General features: G+C 44.3%; 1 protein-coding gene across 3 annotated transcripts in view; it reads right to left on the bottom strand.

Moving 5' to 3' along the window:
• The window catches only part of Sil1 (SIL1 nucleotide exchange factor), a 225,555-nt gene that overhangs the window by 162,141 nt on the left and 40,403 nt on the right, over positions 1 to 23,011 (bottom strand). The window contains exons 2-3 of one of the 3 annotated variants that reach the window (XM_052155281.1): positions 11,087 to 11,185; positions 7,396 to 7,509 (exon numbers count right to left, since the gene is read on the bottom strand). In XM_052155281.1, the coding sequence (XP_052011241.1) occupies positions 7,396 to 7,509; positions 11,087 to 11,113 (141 nt within the window). In that variant the 5' untranslated portion in view covers positions 11,114 to 11,185. Of the gene's footprint in view, positions 1 to 7,395; positions 7,510 to 11,086; positions 11,186 to 23,011 lie in introns of those variants that run through there. The other 2 variants (XM_052155282.1, XM_052155283.1) reach the window with 2 other exon arrangements.

Here is a 23,011-nt window from a genome sequence, read left to right as displayed (position 1 = left end):
GCGGAGCTCAGTCAGCCATAGTGGCATATGACTTTATCCCAGTACTTGGAAAGTAGAAGCAACCAGAATCTCTGTGAGTTCAAGGCCATCCTGGCCTACTACAAAGCAAGCTCCAGGATCACCAGAGCTAAACAGAGAAACTTGGGTCTCAAAAACCAACCCAAAACAATAATAACAAAATCGTGTGGAAGTCCAAACACCCTGTGAACACAATCCTGAGCAAAGAGAAGAAAGCGGTGAGGGCTGCCGGGTGCGCCTCTGCGGGCACAGTGCCCGGCCAAAGGCATGATGGCCTGGGCTCAGTCCCCATCACCACATAAACTGAACATGGTAGCACACATCTGCAATCCCAGCAGGAGGATCAGAAGTTCAAGATCATCCTCGGCTACATAAGGAGTTGTAAAACAGTCAGGGTACCAGAAACCTCATTGAAAAGAAAAGAGAAGAGAAAAGAAGCGGGAAGGGAGAGGGAGAGAAAAAATAAACTATAAACAAAATCATAGGGGAAGTACATGACATTGGACCCAGCAAAAGACTTTTTTATTTTACATGATCCCCAAACACAAAACTCAAACACTGGTACTACATTTCCTACACAGCGTAACCTCAGAACAGACAATTTCAAGGAGACAAATGGAGCCATAAAGATAACCCCGTTGTTAAAATACTTGTAGCACCCCTAGGACCCATACAAAGGATCAACTAAGTTGTACTGAGTGTACACGCTCTCTATAGATGTGTCCCCACAGACAACATCATAAATACAATAATAATTAAAAAATTAAAGAACTGGAGAAAAACATTTGCAAGATTCTTAGCCACCAAGAGATTACTAACTGAAATATGTAAGGAGACAAGACAAACCAACGTGAAAAACTTCAATGGATAATGGAACTGGGTGCAGCTCCATAGTGGACTGCCTAGCTAACACACATGAGGACCCTGGAGTTCCTCTCCAGCACTGTGCACTCACGGGGCACCACCTGCTGTGCATGAAGACCTGGATAGACACAGTTTGGGCATAGCTAACAAGTATATGAAAAATATTTGGTACCATTGTGCCGCTAAGAATAGAAGTCCACAGACTCTTATGTTTGAATGCTTGGTCCCCAGTTGGTGGAACTGTTTGGGAAGCATTACGAAGTGTGGTCTTGTTGAAGGAGGTATGTCATTGAGGGCATTGGACTTTAAGTTTTCTCAATCCATTCCCAGTCTTTAGGAGTTGTGAATAAGAATACCTGCCCCCCCAGGCCCATATATTTAAATGACCAGTCATCAGGCTAAGGAGGTATAGCTTTATTAGAGGAATGTGCCACTGGGAGTGCACTTTTGAAGCCTCAAAGCCCCATGTCTCTCAGCTATCTCCCTCTGCCTTTTGGTTAGGAGCTCTCAGCTACTGTTCCAGCACCCTATGTGCCACCATGCGCCCACCATGATGATAACAGACTGACCCTCTGAAACGGTATGTATGCCCCCAATTAAATATTTTCTTTAAGCCAGGCGGTGGTGGCGCACTCCTGTAATCCCAGCACTTGGGAGGCAGAGGCAGGTGGATTTCTGAGTTCGAGGCCAGCCTGGTCTACAGAGTGACTTCCAGGACAGCTGGAGCTATACAGAGAGACCCTGTCTCAAAAAAAAAAAAAAAAAAAAATTTCTTTAATAAGAGTTGCCATGGTCATAGTGTTTCTTCACAGCAATAAAACAGTGACTAAGTGTCTCTCTCTGTCTCTCTCTGTCTCTCTGTCTCTCTCTCTCTCTCTCATGCTTGTAGATCAAGATATAAGCTTTCAGCTACTGCTCCAGCACCATGCCTGCCTGCACAGTGCCATACTTCCTGCCATGATGGTCATGGACTCTAACCCTCTGAAAGTGAAAACTCCCAACAGACTCTTCCCTAAGATGCCTAAGGTAACAGCAATACCATTAGCAAAATACAAATAAAAACAAGTTATCATTCTACTGAGTTAGAATAGCCATTATGAAGAAAACACACACAAAAATGCTGGTGGGGATGTAGAAAGGGAGAATTTTTACACACTGTTGGTAGCTATATATATATTAGTGTAGTCATTATCAAAAGCAGTTAAGGGTTTACTGACACAGGATCTATCAGTCATACTACTGACCATATACACAGAACTGAAATCAGTATGACAAAGAAATTACTGCACTTACATTTGGTACAGCACTATTCACAACCACTAAGATGAAAATCAACTCAGGTGCCCAACAGTGGATTGGATTGGCAGTGAAAATAAATAAATAAATGACACCTATATGATAGACATTCTTCAACAGCTTGATGGGACTGGCTGGAGGGCACTTTGTTAAGTGACATTACCCAAACACAGAAGGATTGTTTCCTATTTTCATGTGGTACCAGGAAACAAACCCAAGGCTAGGCAGGTGCTGAACTACCAAACTACATCCCTAGACCATACAGAAAGACCACACGTTCTTAAACACATTGAGGCTAGACACTACTTTCATAATAGGGAACAAAGAAAGGCACTTGGGATAGAGAGATGTTTAGTGAATACAGGTGCTGTTAGATGGAAGTCCTATAACAGAAATACAACCATGTTTGACAACAGTCAACTGGGTATTTCAAAATAGCTAATAGAGAAGAGTTTGAACGTTCCTGAACTAAAGAAATATAAACATCTAAGGTTAGAAATCAGGCAATCACTTAGCCTTGACATTATACATTTTACACATGTACTATACCTCATGAATGTGTATGAGAACTGCATTGATTAAGAAGAAAATGCATCCACAGAAAGAAGCAACAGCCTTTAAGTCCTAAGGAGGCCTAACTTTTTTAAAAAGATTTATTTATAATTATATGTAAGTATACTTCAGACACACCAGAAGAGGGTGTCAGATCTCATTTATGGATGGTTGTGAGCCACGATGTGGTTGCTTGGATTTGAACTCAGGACCTTCAGAAGAGCAGTCGGTGCTCTTAACCACTGAGCCATCTCACCAGCCCCAAGGCCTAACATTTTTAACAATCCTTTTCGCTCAACATTTTTTTAAAAAATATCATTTCTTAGTATCATCCTTGAATAAGATTTTAAGAAACCTCAGACTTAGTGGAAAATGATATAAAATCGGTGCTCTTGTGTTCACTCTGTTCTCTATGTTCCCCAGATCAGTGACTAGACACTTCCCAGGAATCACAGAAAGTCAGTGGCATCAACATCCCAGACTGGATAGTAAATTCAAAAGGGAATTCCAGAAGAGAGTTTGTGGAGAAACAGCATCATAAGAATGGGTTTACAATAATCATGGCAGGTACCATTTATTAGGCCTTGACCAGAGTCCATGCCCAGGTTAAATTGCTTCCCAGGATTCATTTCATCAGAGCCTCACTTGTGAGAGATAGACTATCCCCACTGTACAGACGAGGTGAAGGATAAAGCCTATTCACAATCACAATCACACTGCTCAGAAGAGCAAGGATCTAAGGTCTAGACAGCATGACTCTGAAGCCCATGTGTGAAATCAGACTCACTTTTCTATTTCTTAGTTAACTGTCTTAGTCGGGGTATGCTGAGAAAGCACAGCTGGGACAATGAGACACTCTGATGCATGTCCCAGCACGTCCGGTCTTCCCAGGTGCACATCCCAGCAGCTGCTCACAGGCCAGGTGAGAGAAACCACAGCTCCAGGGGGTGAGGAGAGCAAAACTGTCCTGACTAACAGAGAAACTAAGAGAAGAGATGGGCGGGCTGCTCTCGGTCAACTCTAAAGCAAATCTCGTGTTCCAGCACTCGCAGCTGGCTTCTCATGGCTCCTTTCTATGCCAGAACTAACACTCTCTCCTCCTCATCACATCATTCCAAATATCAATGTCCTCTCATCTGACTAGCAAGAACTCCCAACAGAGGTGTTAGCTGACAAATGGATTAACCCACCATACACACTTTCTGGTGCCTGTAGATGAGTAGGACAGTTTTAAAAGCTAAATCAAACCTTTAAGATCAAAGAGAATGAATAAATTCCAATCATAGATTGTGTAGACACTGTGAAAGGAAAGTCCTGAAGATGCATCTGGCTGTGAACAAAAATTCCCAGAAGGAATCTGTGTCTGCAGAAACTAATTGGCTGATTAGAATTTCAGTACTGTGGAGAGACTGGAATGACTGGAATGTCACAGGTCCAGAGCCTAATTACTCTTTGGGCTAAGTTCTGCCCCTCCAGAACAGCCATGCTCCCCACAATACACACACACACACACACATACACACACACACACACACAAAATCAGAGCATCCTGTGACAATAGATAAAAACCTTTTAGAATCTATTGACCCAATAGACAACTAGCTTCTATCAATTTGAGGATACTCTTGGTAATATCCTCAGATAGCATCTTGAGCTGATAAGAAAACTTCACCCATCTCAATGTAACTTCATCTGTGATAGACTCACCAATGTATTTTAAACTTGCCTTTATTTATGATTTGTAAAAACTTTAAACTGCTGGTATGTTGGAACATGGAATATTTTGGGTAAGCAAAATCTGTGTTACCAGGTCATGATCACTCAAAATGCCTCCCAAATAAACTCTCTCTTGTTCTCTTTAAGATGACAGCTGTGGGTTTTGTGTCAACAACACCATGACATGGAGACTTCTAGGGTAATATATTACAACCCCCCTTTGAAAAATTAACCACTGGAATCAGTACTCCCATACTAAAAATAACATCTGGTATTTATTTGCCATATTGTACTAGTGCTGGTATTTATCTATATAATCATATTTAATCTCAATAAAAATTTAAAAAGAAGATGGCAACAAGTCTCTCAGATGAGGAAACAAACCTCAGACATAGTCACAAAAGAGAACATAAGGGCTGTGTTCTCACTAAGCTCCACAGTCGCCCCCCACCAACTCACAGCATCTTAGCAGACAGGAGCCTCACAGCCACAGCCCTTCAGCCTGTATCCTCCTCTTATAAAGTAGCATCCAATTTAACACTTCTGGTTGCTGTAACAAAATGCCTGATAAAAGCCACTTTAGGAAGGAAGGGTTAATTTTGGCTAGTGTCTTAAAAAGGGATACAGCAGGGGCTGGAGAGATGGCTCAGTGGCTAAGCACAGTGACTGCTCTTCCAGAGGACCAGCTCACAAGTGTCTATAACTCAAATTCCAGTGGATCCTAAACCCTCACACAGATATACATGAAGGCCAAATACCAATGCACATTAAAGAGGGAGGGGTGTCCATCGTGGGGAAAGGCGTGCAGGAGCTTAAGGGAAGTACTTCCTGGCATCCTCAGTCAGGGAGCAGGCAGGTAGGAATACTGGTCCAGCTTGCCTTCTCTCCATGTAGTCCATGATCTCAACTCACAGAATGGTGTCACCAGCAGCTAGAGCGGACCTTCTCACCTAATTAACCCATCTACAAACTCCTTCACGGACAGGCCCAGATGTTTGTTTCCTGGGCGACCCTCAAGCCTGTCAAGATGACCTCGAATATTAAATACTCCCACAAGGGAGCATCAGGTGCTGGGTAGAGAAGTCATCCCCATATCACACAGATACACACAGATATCCTGCCATTGGTAGTTATCAACCAACACAAATGCCTCCAAGCAGGACAATTCCAGTTCAGCAAGAACAGTGCTTGGACTCCAGGCACTGGTTTCATTTGGAATACCAGCAAGGTGACTGGCTACATTTGGATCTTATGCCATCAGGGCAGGCAGCACTTCTATGGTATGTGAGAAAAGATGCTTTAACTCCTACTGCTCTTAGCACACGATGAGAGATTATGACAAACAGACACAGCTTAGGAATAGACAAGGATAAAAGCAGCTTCTCTTGAGAGTCAGTATTAACACTTTTCTGAGACTAGACTCAATAGAGCTAATAGAAATGGGCCATAATAATTGTGGTTCTGAAAGCTCTCTATTTGGTTAGACTATTATCCAAAGGCCTTGCTAACACACTGTCCTTAAGTCAATCCATCAGCAGGCTTTGTTGACTGTGTGTCTGCTATAGCTCTCAGCAGGGAACAGAGGGACCCTCCTGAGCTCCAAGCTGAGAAGCGGACACATTTCTGATCCCTCAAGATTCTTGGGTGCCTTGCTGGGTAATTTTTATTACTAAGCTTTGTCAGAGACATCATGTGGTAACTAGTCCTATCCCCAGGATTCCATTCTCATTGTCCTTGAAAAGCCAAAGGGGAAAAAAAAGAGGAGGAAGAGGAAGAAAGAAAGGAAAGACAAAGGGACGTGTGGAGGAGGTGGGGTGCAGAACAGGACCAACAGGATCTTAGAGACAGAACTTGAAAAGCTCAAAAGGACTTCTATCTGTATATTCTCCACTCCACAAAGAGGGTGGGGTTGGAGAAACACATCGCTTCACAGAGAAGGTGGAAGCTTGCCTTGAGCCAGAGGGGACCCTCAGCTGAGCTGGGGTGGTTATTGAACTCCTCACACTTGTCATTTGCACTTCAAGGGCCTCTACTTCCAAAGCTTTACCTAATATTTAGTAAAAGCCCTAGAGGGTTGGGAAAGGTGGCCATGGAAGGTGAAACTGTGGGGACGGGATACTGGTGGCTGCTCAGGGCAGTCAGAGACAACCCAGGGGAGAGGGCCCTTTAATGTCTAGCTGCAGGCAGGCCTGCTTCTTTTGGCAATCTCTATCTACCAGTGACAATCGCTGCAGCTCTGACCGATGAGGGCTAAGTGTACCAAGACAGGCCTGGGAAGAACCAGAAAAGGAGCTGTAATCCCTGGACTAAAGAGAAAGCACACCGACAAAGGAGAGGAAGGAGTAGTCTGTTTGGGAGCTGGCACTCTCCTCCACCTGCCATCCAGTTGTCAGGATTAATCCTGACCTCCCCAGCTCTTCTTCACACAGTGGTGATTCTGACTTAAGTCTCTTCCTATTCAGAATGAAGACTCCCTGTAGTTGCCTACTTTATAGGGTTGCTGGAATGGTTGGTAAGAATACACACGAGGGCAGAGGAGATGGCTCAGCAGCTGAGAGTACTAGCTGATAGAGCCCCAGGGTTCAGTTCCCAGCACACACAGCTGTCTGTATCCAAGACAGGACACCCTCACCCAGACTTACATGCAGACTAAACACCAATGTACATAAAATAAAGCATTATTTTAAAAAAGAATACATATAAAACATTTCGTCCAGTGCTTGGTGCATGGGAGCTTATTATTACTTTATTATCATCATTGTTATCCCCATTGTCTCTTCAAAGGCAAACTACCATGACCTTTAGACTAGGATTAAAGGAACCGGAAATGAGGAAAATGTTTCCATAAAACAGACACGCTAAACCTTGCCCATCCCACAGTGGTCCTGGGAATGAGGGGGCTGTCTCAGGCCTCCCCCTGCCTGTGTTAATCTACAGGAAGACACTTACTGAGTTCTGACAACCGAGGCAGAGAGTCAAACAGGAAGTCAACAGCAGCCCCAGCAGCATTCCGGGAGGGGCCATCCTAGCTGAAGGCAGGTGCTGGGGAGTCATAACCAGGACCTGTGGGTACAAACAGAAAGCAGAGGGTCAGGGCCTGGTTCTTTCCACCATCATGGTTCCCATAACAGTACTTACTCCACAAATGTCAGACAGCTCCTGTACAGAAGTGTAATAGGCCTTCTACTGCTGCTACATAAGTCTCTGCAGCTGCCATCCCCCATCACTTGGGTTTGCCCTGGTTAGAAATGCATGTGCACAACAGCCCTGGACCTTCCCTCCCCACTGACAGTATCTGGGCTTACAGATAGTGCTAACTGGCTATGGTGGAAAAGAAGGAAATTATCCCCCTGAACTACATGTGAACAGATACAGGACCAGGTCCATATCAGTATCTGTAGCATTCTCTTTCAACCATACCCATTAACACGGCTGACAACACATAGCATCAGCATCCTGTAGCAAAGCTCAACATTTCCAAGCCACAATATCTTCTGTGCAGCTTTTTAAGTGACCAAACAAATCATAGCATAATTATTAATAGATGTTAACAGTTTTAAAACACATGGACAGAAAGATGTCCTATATGGATTAGAGACATGGATTGGAGACAATATTGTTAAATGACAATCCTAAACAAAACAACAAAGAAATTCAATGTAATTCTATCAAATCTCTACAGTGTTTTCTGCAGCTCCCATCACCCATATCAGGTGGCTAACAATCACCCCTAACTCCACCTCCAGGGACTCTAACACCATCTTTGGGTCACTGCAGCACCTTCACTCCTGTGCACATAACACACACACACTGACACATTAGTACACATGGTTAAAATAAAATAAACCTAAAACAAAACAAATAAACAAAAATTCTGCATTTAAGTCAAGTAGGAGGGTCAAAAATTTAATGCCATCCTGGACTACACAGTGAGACCATGTCTTTAACAAAACAAAACAAACAGCTACAGATAAAATTGCTATAACTCCAGGAATACACCTACAGCAGAGCTAACCTAAGTGTTCACCAACAGATGAAGAGATTTAGCAGGCACAGTGCTGCATACCTGTAACCCCAGCAGCTGGGAGGTACAATCAGAGGATCAGGACATCAAAGCCAGGCTTAACTATATAGTGAGTGCAAAACCAGACTGCATATGTAAGATCTTGTCAAAAAAGAAACACACAAAAATTTTAAAATCTACAATACATACATGCAATGGACTATTATTCAGTCATATAAAAGAATGAAATTAATAGACATAATATGATTTAACCTTCATGAAGTATCTAGAAGTCATAAAGGAAGGTGCATCTGTTTTCAAGTGGGTAAAGGAAAGGGAGAGCAGAGAATTATGTTTAATAGAGAATCTCTGTAGAGTAGTAATAAAATTTGTAATACAAGTTGGACATCAAGACAACTTTACCCAAACTAGCACATAATCCAGGGGAGGCAGAAAAGAAAGAACACTAAGTTGGAGTGACACAAAGCTCAGAAGGATTCAGAATGTGTTAGTCCAGACTCTCGAAGATGCTTCCTGGGGCCACTCCCCCCAGTCTCCTGCAGCGGTGTGACTGGACCTCCTACAGGGGAGTGTCTCTGTGTGTCTGCGACTGTGCTGTTTACATTTCTCTCCTGCCCTGCCGTGCTCCACTCTGCTCTGATTTGCTGGTTCTGTGACATTACTGCAGCAAAATGGACCCACTCTCTGAAGTTATCACCCTTTGACCAGCCCATGTCCTCCCAGGGGCAGACAGGAACCTTCCCTAAGGACATCTGCAGCCCTGAAAGAAAACATCCCTGCTGGACCAGCACTGTGCTAAAAAAGCACAGCCAAACGGAAAAGCAAAGGCTTAGGGCTAAAAATAGCTGCTACATTCACCCAGCAGCAACAGCTTTTGCTTTCTGCCAGTCTCCCTCTCCATTTTTTTTTAATCACAAAATGGAACTGCTGAGTGCCACACAAGTTCCTCCCAGCATCTTGGCTTCCTGGGGGCACCAATCACACCGAGAGACAGAGAAAGAGTTCACAGAAACTGCACTGTTCTGAGCAGGTGTCTGTCCATGTCCAGGGTGATGGAAAGGGAGCAGGCTGGCTAAGGATGATCAAGGGAAGGGGCTACCACACTAAGAGAGGCAGGGAGGCCAGGGAGCTGGGTCTCAAGAGGACACATCCCTGGATCCCCCAAATGCCTTTTATCTTTCTTATCTCTGCAACCTTGACTTGAGATTCAGGATAATGTGAGGGACCTAACATTATCAGAATATTAAACAAAAGAAAATAGTTAGGCATGGTGGCTCACTTCTGCAATCTATGTCCTTGGAAAGCTCAGTCAGAAGGAGAACAGCAAGCTCAAGGCCAGTCTGCAGGACCTCGGATTGAGATGTTTTCTTAACAGCAAAGAAAAGGGAGGGGAGGAAAGAAAAAAGAAAGCACACTAACCCCAAAGCCACAGATGTCCTTCCTTGCTTGACAATGCTCATGCATACATGCATGTGCACAGAGTCACATGTTCCCTTCCTACAGCCAGGGGTAAATATGGAACTGGCACTAAGAAAGACAGATGAGAAGGAAGAAGTCAAGGGCAAAATGAGAAATGAACAAGAGGCCCAGAAGAGACTGAGGAGCAGTAGGCGAGGGATGGCCGATGCCCGTGTAACAGCTTCCTTATCTCCTAGAGTAGGAAGGGTAGCAGAGGGCAGAGGAACGGCAGCTCCACAGGGCTCTCATCTCCTCCGGCTCCTACACACACACATGCAGCAGCAACATGTTCTGCCAATACAGAGGATGAGAGATCAAGTGAAAACGGAGCCCTCCTCTCCCCTGGGCAACCCCACGAGGACCACACAGCTGCCCTAGTTATTGCCTCCATTTGTCTTCCCACAAAAGAGAGTAGGCGTGGAGTTAGGAGTGGGCCATTGGGAAGACTGAGGAGAGACCAAGGGGAAGTGGGGTCAGACCAAAGGAATACGTCTCCCAGGCTTTGGGGGAATAGCCAGAGAACAAATGCAAACTCTGTAGCATGTAGCAGGGGCTAAGTGACTGTCCTTTAAGACCTGGCCTGCAGCTATGCCATTTGGTTTTGGTAGAAAGAATGCAGGCAAAGCTCGTCTAGAGCTTTGGCTGAAGCAGACAGAGGGAGGAAGAGCAACAGAGAAGCAGACACAAGCTGCATTTTGCTAGGATGATCTGAGAACCACAAGCAGGCACCCAGGCATCTGGGACCACAAAAGAACACCTCAACACAAAGCCAAAGTCACAGCATCCCACTAGGCCTGAGAAGAGTGCCCTCCCAAAGCACTTGTGCCCACAGCCTGCATTCACAGCTCAGGGCCTGCCAAGCAAACTCTCCCAGCATGCTTGGCCTTCTCAGAGAACATGTCTACAAGCTTACATCATGGCCTCCATCCAGCTTAAAGCACCACTCAGTCCAGGAAGAGGGAAACTGTTTCAGTGTCCCCCAGTAACCGTCTCCTTAAGTACCCTTGGGCTCTGAGACAAGGAGATACTAGGGACTTGAGATGTCCATTTCTCTTTCAAAACTGGCCATCTGTAGGCAGATCAGGTGCTTACTGTAGCCCAGAACAGACACTGGGGAAGGCATGAGGAGAGGGTGCCAAGTTCCCACATCCCTGGTACCTCATGCTGTTTTGTCCTCTGCTCCATTCAGAGACTGTGGAGAAGTCTGGGCCCTTTGTAAACAAGACAACCGCCAACCTCCAGTACCTTTAGTCTTTTCTGAGAAAACAAAAGAATAGAAAGAAAACTGAAGGAAGCCAGGAAGGGGGAGGGGGGGCAGGCTGCTAGGTACCAGGCGGTTTCTGACAGGTTAGCTGACCCAGGCAGATGGTGCCTGCTCCAAGCCACAGGAACAGTACACAGGAGGAACCAGAGAGAAATGAAAATGCCCAGTTCACGGCCAGTCACATCAGCAGCCCACCTTGGCACAATATATGGAAATACATACACTTGGTCCTCCCTACAGTATATGGAAACATTGTTTTCCTCCATCTTCTAGAAGAAGTGAATGGGTAAGAATTTCAAATTTCATTTTATAAGGAGAAAAATGGAAATAAAGACAGAAAAGATTGAGTAGAGAGTGTTGCACAACAACTAGAGTCCTAGAGCCCGAAAGAAGATCAGTGTTGAGGAACCCCTAGCTACATGACCTCAGACACAAGTTTAGAAAGCCATCAGGATTGCTCAGTGGGTAAAGGCACCTGCCAACAAGCCTAATGGTCAGAGTTCAAGCGCAAGGACCCACGTGGTGGAAGGCAAAGATTCCCAGAGGTGTCCTCTAACCTTTACACACATGCTATGGCATACATGTATCCACACACACATACAAAATAACAAGTGTAATAAAAAGTTAAAGACACAACTTTGCTAAGCTTTACTTTTCTCACCTATAGAATGGGCATAGTAAGAGTTTCTACGTCAAAGAATGAACAGGAGAATTAGATAATTAATGCATGAAAAGTGTTTAGTATCTATATAGCACCTGGCATTTAATTGTCCTCCATCACTGCTACAGTAATTACTGGGACCCCTGACCCCACAGCCAATCAGGGTAGGCCACTAACCAGGAAATCACATTCTAGAGCCCATACCTCTTCTAGCTAACCCACGGTTTTTTGAGTACCTGTTCCCAGGAGGTGAAGACAATAGATGTTAACAAAACTCCCACACTAGAATAGGTCTGAACCGAAATCCCAGGGCAGACCTAATCCACTCAGAGCTTTCTCAGCGCACTAGCATCCAGACAGCCAGACCCAAGCACACAGACCTGCCAGCTGCAGGAACAGCTGTGAACCATCCCGTGCTTTGCAAACTGACGGTTAGAGGATGAGTTCTTCCCACAGACACATTCATTACTATTTATGGGCTGTATGAACCACACACAGTCACTCACCTCTCCACAAACAGAAGCTAACCATCTAATTTAAGCAGGCAGATAGGAAACGTGAAGAGGAGACAGAAAGGACAGCCCGGACACAGAAGAGCAATGTCCTAAGGCTTAAGAAAAGAAGAGGAGTGTTAAAGAACAACTTGAAAGGCAAGAGAATTAGGTTTGGAGTGGTCAAATCGGCTTTCCCCCAAGATACAAAGTAAGCAGGAAGTCGGGAAAGAACAGAACACAGTGTTTGAACATCAGTGGGAACAAGCCTGCTCACTGCAGTCCACCCTGACTCAGAACTGGCCATCTGTACAACAGGTACTAGGTTTGCCCCGAGGAGAAGGTCATTCCTAGGATGGAGCAAGTAGGGCCTTCTCTCAAATGCAAGGCAGCCCACCATGAAAGTGAAGAGAGACTGTTGGAAGACAGACATTTCCAGTGAACACAAGCCGTTTCCTGTCTGAAGAGACAACGCGAGAGGCCCTTCCAACAGCAGTACAGGAGAGATGCTGGTTCTGCAAGAAAACACAGGAGGCCAAGAAAGCTCAATGGCCCAACTAGAACCTGAGCCCTGGAAGAAGAGGGAGACAACACGGAGAAGTGGAAGCAGTGCAGATGCAGGCTTGACTCTGTCCTCCAGAAGGTGGGAGGACATGACCTATCTTGTGCCCACTCCAGAGCATAAAGTACACATTTTCAAGAAAGTAGCTAAATAGATTACAGGAAAATTACAATTTCAGAGACAAAAGATAATGTCTCTACTAAGAACCAAGAAACAAGTAAAGTGATTGAATAAAAGAACATCTTGCCTGTCCCTCTCCAGATTGGCCACAGCCTTCAAAGAATCTGAATGTTGGAAGCCAAGGCTCAGTTTTCATTTGTATTGCTAAAATGCAGATGTCAAGCAAGCCACTTAATCAGCCACAGAGCACAGAGTAGATCCATGAATAAAAAGAAAGGAAAATGGGTAGGACAAGGGTCTTGGTGCTACCAGAACAGGAGTGAGGACTGGAGACAGAAGTACTATTGTATGGAGAAACCTCAGAGTGCAAAGGAGAGCAGACCAAAAATAGTCCTCAGGGACCACTTTAGGTCAGGAAAAGAAAAGCAGCAGGCTGAGAAATCAGGGGGCAGCAGTAAGATTAGTGCAGGAGAGCGGAGGCTGCACGGTGGGGGAGGGGGGCGGGGAGAGTAGCGCTGCTCCTAGAAGCCAAGGGGTGATAAGTGAAAGTCTCAGTGCCAAGTATGGGATGCCTTCCCAGTCAGGGAGGCCCCAGGTTACTCAAAACAGTAGAGGCTTAATGCCGCTGCTCTTGGCTACACACCACAGCACAATGGTAAGACCTTCATGCTGGAGACATCACCTACTAGATGTAGGACATAAGGAAATCAAGCTGGAACTGACCTGAGAAGTGCTAGGTTTCATACTGGCTAGCTTTTATACCACTGGAAAGAATCATCATAATGATCTTATCCAACAGTGGGCTAAACCTGAGTGCACAAAACCAGCTTGCCAGGCAAGATATAACCACTGGAGCAATAGAGGCATGACTATATGGAGGTAATCAACTGCTTTTGCCTAGATTTGAGGCCTACTCCACAGAGGAAATTCAAAACTGGTACTGTAAATCTGCTGAAAAGTTCATGATCAATAAGGTCATAGGCCCTAGTAAAGAATCTCCTGCTGTTATTCTGCAAAATGGACTTGCTAGCAAACAGTCTTTATATATGTTTATGACCACGGATTAGTGCTGGTCTCAACCTTAATCAGAAAATCTTTCTACAGTAGGCAGCAGTTAATGCAGACTTATGTCTGGTCAAAGTGCTAAGAAACACTGACTGTTGAGCACTGTTGAGATCACAATCAGTCTCTCTCCCTCTCTTCCTCCCTTTCTCTTCCTTCCCCCTCTTCTCCCTCTCTCCCCCTCTCTTTCTCCCTACCTTCCTCCCTCCCTCTCTTTCCTTCTCTTCTCTTTCCCTCTCCCTCCCTCCTATGCCTCAGGAAATATCACCAAAGATGGGTCAGAAGTAGAGCCAGAAAATGGGGAGGAGTGCTCCCTGGACATGAGATACAGCTATTCTACTCATGAACTCACAGTAGGTACGGTTACCTGCATAAGATCCATATAAGTCCAAGCCAATCAACTCCAACATGGACGGGAGAGGGGCTCATGAGGCCCCACCCTAGCTGAAGAGCTACTGGCAGTTAATAATTACTGGGGGAGTTATATTTCTTCAATGGTATAGCCACTGGCAAGTTACTTATGCTCTAATAAATAACCCAAAATCTATATACTCACACAAGCAACCATAATTAAACTGAGTCATGAAAGAAAGAAGAGAGAGAGAGAGAGAGAGAGAGAGAGAGAGAGAGAGAGAGAGAGAGAAGTAGGAGAAGAACCTATTGGGAAGAAAAGGAATTCAGAGAAAACAGAAAGAAGATATGAAGGATAAGGAGGGATGTATAATCAAAATACATTATATGCATTATAAAACTGTTTTTTGAGATCAGGTTTCTCTGTGTAACCCTGGGTATCCTAGAACTCACTTTGTAGCTCAAACTCATAGAGATCTGCCTGCCTCTGCCTCCCAAGTGCCTAGGAAAATTGTCAAAGAATAAATAAAAATGTTTTTTTTTTTAAAGAGAGTAAGAAGCCAGGCATGGTGGCACATGCCTGTAATCCTAGCACTTGGGAGGCAGAGACAGGCAGATTTCTGAGTTCGAGGCCTGCCTGATCTACAGAGTGAGTTCCAGGACAGCCAGGACTACACAGAGAAACCCTGTCTGGGGGGGCGAGGGAGGGAGTAAGAGAAGAAAAGGAGCAAGAAAAAACGGCTCAGCAGTTAGGAACACTTGTTCTCCCGGAGGGCACGAGTTCAGTTCCTAACGCCCACATCAGGCAGCTCAGAACCACCAGTAATACCAGCTGAGGGGTTCATTTGTCCCCTGGCTTCTGGGAGCACCTAAACAGATATGCATATACTCACATGCAGATACACACACCTACACGTTATTAAAAATAATAAAAATAAATATTTTTAAAAGAAAGAATTATAAGAAAAACCACGTTATAGACAGCAATGCCAAGAGATCAATCTGAATAACGAGGAATTGATACATTTAGTTTGGCAATGAGGCAGCAAGGGGGCCATTCATTCACAGCAAAGCGGCATGTTCTTTTTAACTTTGTATACTTTGGAGTTTGGAAACATTCAACATTCCACTGTTCAAAAATATACTCTAATAGCATCACAGGGGTTCTCCAAGGCCATGGACCAGGTTCCTATGACAATATATAGCCATGTCCCATTGCACACACTCCCAGGACAGTGAAGAGCAGTCATCCCATAAGAGAAATGGGGCAGGGAGGCAAACTCTCCAAGAAGAAACTCAAGTCAGACATAATTCTACTGATTCTGAGCCCTTAGCCATGCCCAGTCTGCGCAGAAGTATTTGTTCTTTGTTGAGTTGTACTGACTACAACTGTAGCAGTTGGTGTGGAAGAGAACTGCACCAGACTCCTTCCCCCATATTTCAACGCAATATCTAAGCATCTCAGAGGACAATCAATTCTGTCAAATAATAACTACAACCTACATTTATAGAGACTGTGAATGTGCTGAGCTCACTTACTCACCACTACAAGCCTCTGAGGTGGTTCTAGCTCCTGCTCATTTTACCCATGAGGGGAGCAACATTCAGAGGTTAAGTAACTACCCAGAGTTCATGCAGCCAGAGAACAATAGATTGAGAATGGAAAGTCATCTTGGTCCCAGAAACAGGGCTCTTTTCATAGGTCATGCTGCCTCTCCATTGGTCTGTAAAATCAGCCATGGAAACTCGGTCCATCATTTTATCTGTTCTGCAATGGTATAAATAAAAACTCACAATTTTTTGTCATGAGAAAATTTTTAAATGAGCCTATTGGGGCCCTCTTGTGGATAGACCGCTTCTATCGTGTCCAAGTTACTGAGTCTGTCTCTGTCTCTGTCTGTCTCTCTCTCTCTCTCTCTCTCTCTTTCACATACACACATACACATACACACACAGGCTATGGGGAAGACCCTCAGCCTGGTCACGATGCCTTCCACTTGATAAGTTCTGAGCACAGAGTGAGCAAGGAGACTCTCCTTTATAATTGTTCCTTGGCTCTGCCTGAGGTCCTGAGGGTGATCAGCTGGTGCTGACCGTAACAATCAAAGTTACAAGAAACTCTGCTTCCTCTCACATCTACTCTGATGACTCTGGATGGATTCAGATTTCCCTGACTAGCTGTATAACTTTGAACTAGATGATTAAACGTTAAGTCTCAATATCTTTGAAGGTGACTTTCAAGTAACTACTAAGTTGTATGGTTATCAGATTAAATCAGATAACAAAACATGCAGAACAGTGCCTGAGACAAAGTGAAATTTCAAGTAACCTTGTAGCTAAGTTGGGCAAGTGTGGGGAACCATTCCGAGGAGCTATTCGGACTTAAGCTTACTCACAGCCCTAAGGTGGCGGCTGGAGCTATTCGGACTTAAGCTTACTCACAGCCCTAAGGTGGCAGCTGCCGAGAAGGAAGAACAATTAACTAGAACCTTCCCCTTGAGCTATCAGAGAAGATTCCCGAGAATACCACAAGATGTTCCTGCCCTAACCTCGGAATGTTCCTGCTTGCGTTAACTCCGGGTGTCCCCACTTGGACGGCCTCGCTTCCTGCTTCCATCGCTAGGGGTGTCTCGGCCCTTCCCTCCTTTGCTCTTGTGTGAAGGTCAATTCCTTCTCTGTAAGCCTTAAAACCCGTTTCTCCCCGACATTAAATGAGGCTTTGACACAACCCAGACTGACTTGTCTTTCTTAGGGGGCTTGGCCTCCTTCCTTCTCTCCCCCCTTTTGACCCTCAGGTAGTGCCTCTTCAGGACCCGGAAATAACTGGACCTGCTGGACGGGTCAGGCATAGTGGTACAAAACTTGATTCCAGTATTCTAGAAAAAGAGCCAGGCAGATCTCTGTGAGTTTGAGGCCAGCCTGGCCTACACAGCAAGTTCCAGGCCAGCTAGGACTACATAATGTGACCTTTTCATAACAAATAAAAATTAAAAAGCTTGTAGTTAAATATCTATTATTAGAGAATATTCTGAGCAAAGCAAAGCAGTAGATTCTGTCACCATCCAGAATTGCCTTTGCTTGGAGCCCAGTCCTGAGCTACAAAATACCCACAAATGTGGATGCACAATGCCTGGGGTACACGCACTGAAATGTGATACTGGCTGCCTCTGACTCAGCACCAGCTGATCAAAAGCAGAGAGATGCTTCAGAGTCCAGCTTGCTGATGACCCAGGCTGCCTCCACATCCCTGCTGTTGCTCGCTCTCTACAGAGTATCAGGGATTTTAGGAACAGCCATGGCAAGCTCCACAGAGCAGGGATCAGAATTCATTTTCCCGTGTTTCTGACTCTTCTGGGCTTCCAAAGGACACCAGAGTTTCTTAGTGGGACCAGAAGATTCTGGAGGAAGGTAAAAGTTTTAGTTCATAGTTCCAAACAATATACCAACCCCTATTATGTGGTGGTGTGGGTTATAAGCTCTCAGTATTCATACTCACACAGATAATGTTTATATTTTTATCTTTATTTTTTATGTGTTTGGGTGTTTTGCCTGCATGTTCTAAAGTACACTGTAGGGTAGTTCTGATGCTGTCCTGTTCCCCAATTGTTTTGTTTTTTGTTTTTCAAGACAGGGTTTCTCTGTGTACTCCTGGTTGTCCTGGAACTCACTCTGTAGACCAGGCTGGCCTCGAACTCAGAAACCCACACCAAGCTTTGGAGAAAGAACCAGCAGCCAAGTGAGGTCTTGGGAGGCCTGTGGCCACTCCTATAGGCGGGTGGTCTGTGGTGTTAGCAGGGATTAGATGTGTCTGAGCCAGGAAGGTTTAGGGCAGGTGGGAGGTGCAGAAATAAGAATAGTGATAAGGAGCCCGGCAGTGGTGGCGCAGGAATGCCTTTGATCCCAGCACTTGGGAGGCAGAGGCAAGCGGATTTCTGAGCTCGAGCCCAGCCTGGAAACCTTGTATCGAGGGAAAGAAAAAAAAAGAATATTGGTAAGGGCACACTTTTCCAGGCAGGAGATAGTAGCGCCCAGCAATTATGGTCAAAGGCAAGTTGAAAGTGAACAACTTTTATGGGTGGATTGGGTGAAGCTGTGTGCAGACTGGTAGCACGCCCCATTCTAGGAGCTTAGTGTATCACTTGCATACAGTACCCTCAGAGGCCAGAACTGGGTATCAGATAACTTGGAACTGGAATTATAGACAGTTGTTAGCTGCCCTGTGGATGCTGTGAACAAGGTTCTCTGAATCAGGCTTTCCACATCTAAGGCTCAGATGGTGCAATGATTTAAAATAAAGTTCCCTGGGGGTATACCATGAGAAAACAGATGCTTCTGTAGCCAACGTGAAATATAACTTTCTAACTGGAAAAGAGGTAACAACCAGGATGCTCCGTAACTTACAGGGAACACACACAGACACAAAATAACATTTACCTGTAAAAACAATTTGTGGCAATATGAGAGGCTAGGCCACCAAGCATAGAAATTACAACTGCCCATGTTGGCTTTGAATGTCATCAGGTAACTGAAACATTATATTTTATTTCTAAGTGCCTGAAAACCCACTGCTATTTATAATACCACATCCTTAAAAATTTGAAAGGAAGATGAATTTTAAAACATACATTTACATACGTGGGCAGAAACACACACACAAAAAATCAGATGCCTCTTAACATAACTCAGAGACCCATAACTCACAGGCTTCACAATCTCACCCAACACCCAGAGAAAATCCAGGCGCCTTCTCCAAAAGATGGTGGGAGGCTGGGTAGGTAGCCAAGAAACAAAGAAACCTAAACTCAGCACTTGGCACACAATTAAGGAGCAGAGAATTTTAAATGCATTGTTTCTGGCTCTAAATATATCTACATTTATTACCAATTTGGGACCAGAAACTACATTTAGTTCTGCCGTGACCACATGCTAAAAATATTAAGCAGAGTATTGCCTAGGAAACGGCAGCCCTGTTTCAGAACCACCTCTGCCACGCCCCCAGGACTAGCCTTCCTGGGCTTTGCTCAGATACTCATTTCAGTAGAACTGTCACTATTCTACCAAAGTCTCCTTTGCATCTTAGAAGACAAAGATGGCAGTGTACAAGCCTGTAATCATAGCACTCAGGAGACTGGGCAGGAGGACGGTTGAGGTCAAAGCAGACTAGATAGCGAGTTCTAGTCAAGACTATCCAAAAAAGGTGAGGGAGGAAGGTAATGGGGTGAATATGAACAAAATACAGTATGTACATGTATGAAAATGACTTAAGAATATTATTTATGTATAATACATGCTCATGTAAAGTCTGAAACATTCAAAGTGACAAAAGTGGAGAGGGGTTCATAATCCCAAAAAGAGGAGAACACAAGTGGAAGGTCAGCTTTAAGCTCCAGGCCAGCCTCAGAAACACAGCAGGGGCCTGAAAGAGAGAGAGAGAGAGAGAGAGAGAGAGAGAGAGAGAGAGGCACAGAGACAGACAGACACAGAGAGAGACAGAGAGAGAGACAGACACAGAGAGAGACAGAGAGAGACAGACACAGAGAGAGACAGAGAGAGAGACAGACACAGAGAGACAGAGTCAGAGACACAGACAGAGACACAGAGAGACAGGAAGGAAGGAGAAGGGAAGAGAAGGGAAGAAAAGAAAAAGCAAAGCAGCGGGCTGGAGAGATGGCTCAGTGGTTAAGAGAACTGACTGTTCTTCCAGAGGTCCTGAGTTCAATTCCCAACAACCACACAGTAGCTCACAACCATCTGTAAATGCGATCCGATGCCCTCTTCTGGTGTGTCTGAAGACAGCTACAGTGTATTTACATAAATAAAATAAATAAATTTAAAAAAAGAAAAAGCAAAGGAAAGGAAAAGAAGCCTTTCCAAGGTTTCCTAGTTAGCACTGTCAACTTGGCACAACCTAGAACCACCTAGAAAAGATCTAAGTTAACCATCTTTTATCAGTTTGGTTTGTCTGTTGTTGTCTTGACTGCTAACTTGGGAAGGCCACCATGAGCAGACCCACTCCCTGGGCAGGCAGTCCCAGGCGCTGTGAGGAAGCCAGACAAGAAGCCAGGGAACAGGGCATCAGGCAGCATCTTCCACGTTTCTGCTGTGCTTTCTTGACAGCGATGAGTTCCTGGATTGGAGGAAATGCTGTGTTTTAACACGCAGACTTGCTTTCAAGGTTCTTGGCCTGACTACCCTTGATGATGGGCTGTGACCTGCAAGTGTAAGAAAAAACCCTTTCCTCCCCTAAGTTGTTTTTAGCCAAAGTGTTTCAGCATGGCCACAGAAAGGAAACCAGAACCTTGGCTCTCTTCAGTAGTCAAGTTCCACTTCACAGGATTGTCACAGCCGAAAGTCACCTGAATAGCTAACCCACAAAGGTTAGGAATAACTAGGTCCAACCTAGTCCTTATATCCTCAAGGTCCAACACTGTCTGGAATTCAAAAACAAAGACAAACAAAAAAATCCCTGTCGATTGAGTAAAAGCAAAAACATTTAAAAGAATCATGGGATAGCAAATGATTATCCAATTTTTTTTTGGGGGGGGGGTGTTGGATTTGTTTTTTTCGAGACAGGGTTTCTCTGTGTAGCCCTGGCTGTCCTAGAACTCACTCTGTAGACCAGGCTGGCCTCGAACTCAAAAATCCACCTGCTTCTTGCCTCCCAAGTGCTGGGATTACAGGTGTGCGCCACCACACCCAGCCCATGATTATCCATTTTTAAGACTGTTTAGAGGAGCCGGGCAGTGGAGGTGCACGCCTGTAATCCCAGCACTCTGGGAGGCAGAGGCAGGCAGATTTCTGAGTTCGAGGCCAGCCTGGTCTACAGAGTGAGTTCCAGGACAGCCAGGGCTATACAGAGAAACCCTGTCTCGAAAAAAACCAAATCCAAAAAACCTAAAAAAAAAAAAAAAAAAAAAAGACTGTTTAGAGGACTGGAGAGAGAGCTCAGCAGTTAAGAGCACTGTTCCAGAGGACCTGGGTTCAATTCCAAAGACCCACATAGCAGCTCACAACTGTCTGTAACTCCTGTCACAGTGATCTGATGCTTTCTTCTGGCATCAGTGGGACCAGCACATACATGGTACACAGAAATACATGCAGGCAAAATACCTAAACACATCTATTGAGATCAATAAAAACAGGTAAGGAGGTCGGGCAGTGGTGGCGCACGCCTGTAATCCCAGTACTCTGGGAGGCAGAGGCAGGTGGATTTCTGAGTTCGAGGCCAGCCTGGTCTACAGAGTGAGTTCCAGGACAGCCAGGGCTACACAGAGAAATCCTGTCTCAAAAAACCAAATCCAAAAAACAAAACAAAACAAAAAAAAAAAAAAAAAAAAAAAAAAAAACAGGTAAGGAAAATATTACTGAGGGGATAGAAGTAGAAAGATCACTGAAAATTCAAGGCCAGCTAGAGCTACCTGGTGAGAACTGTCACTATGCACCCTTCTCAAAATAGAGTAGAAGAAGCATAGATATGCAAAACAATCTTGAAAAAAGAACAAAATAGGAGACAAAGTTGAAGAATTTACAAGCCCTATTTCAAAATGACTACAAAGTCAATTAAAAAAAAAAAAAAAAAGGAAGACCTGACATAGGATAAACATATAAACCAATGGGAATGAGCTGTGACGACAGAATACAACTATCTATACGCAACTGACTTTTAAAAGAATATTATTTATCTGTGTGTGTGTGTATGTGTGTGTGTGTGTGTATATACACAATATATGTGTAGGTCATTTCAATCTAGAATATGTTTTTTGATGCAGAAAAGCTTTTGAAGATAAGTAGATGAATATGTGTACATATAATTACTTTTAAATTTTATCTTTACAAACTTTTCTGCATCAGAAAATATTCTAGATTGGAAAAATAAAACAAACAAAAAACAAGTTTAGGGATATGGTTCAGTTAGTAAAGCATTTCCTTAGCATGTGCAAGGCCAGGGCTCTCAGACACCCAGCACTAGGGAGAAAATGTTTGCAGATCGAATCTGATAAGATAATATCAGGATATTGGAGAGGTAACTCAGCAGTTAGAGGAACTGACTGCTCTTCCTAGACCAAAGTTAAAATCCCAGCACCCACGTGGCAGCTCATTACTGTAACTCCAAGATTTGATACTCTCACACTGATACATGCAAGAAAAACACTAATATACATTAAAAACATTTTAAGTAAATTTTTTAAAAAAGAATATAATATCAGAATACATAATACAACTCAACAGAAAGACAAACCCAATTTGAAAATGGGAACTTAAACCTTGAATTTCTGATCTTTAACTACTACCTACTAAGTGATGGGAATACAGCCCTCAAATCAAAGCACACCCTAAAGCTTAGGTTCTATGCTCGGGCTGAAGAAGAACATGATATTAAAGTCCTCCCAGTCTCAGAGTTTATTTCTAACTCTCCAAATGGCCTCATGGCAACCCTGATTGGCACAGCACGAGCTTATCCATTAACAACTCACTGCATCAGCACTCCAGAGGAGCGCAATCAGTGTGGGAAACAGCTGAATTACGTCAGCAGCTGTATACTGAGCATTGTCATTTCTCCAAGTCCATGTCC

This window comes from Apodemus sylvaticus, chromosome 13 (assembly GCF_947179515.1).
Source record: "Apodemus sylvaticus chromosome 13, mApoSyl1.1, whole genome shotgun sequence".
Taxonomy (NCBI): domain Eukaryota; kingdom Metazoa; phylum Chordata; class Mammalia; order Rodentia; family Muridae; genus Apodemus; species Apodemus sylvaticus.
Note: the sequence above shows the minus strand (reverse complement) of the source record. Positions and strands in the feature narration are given on the sequence as shown.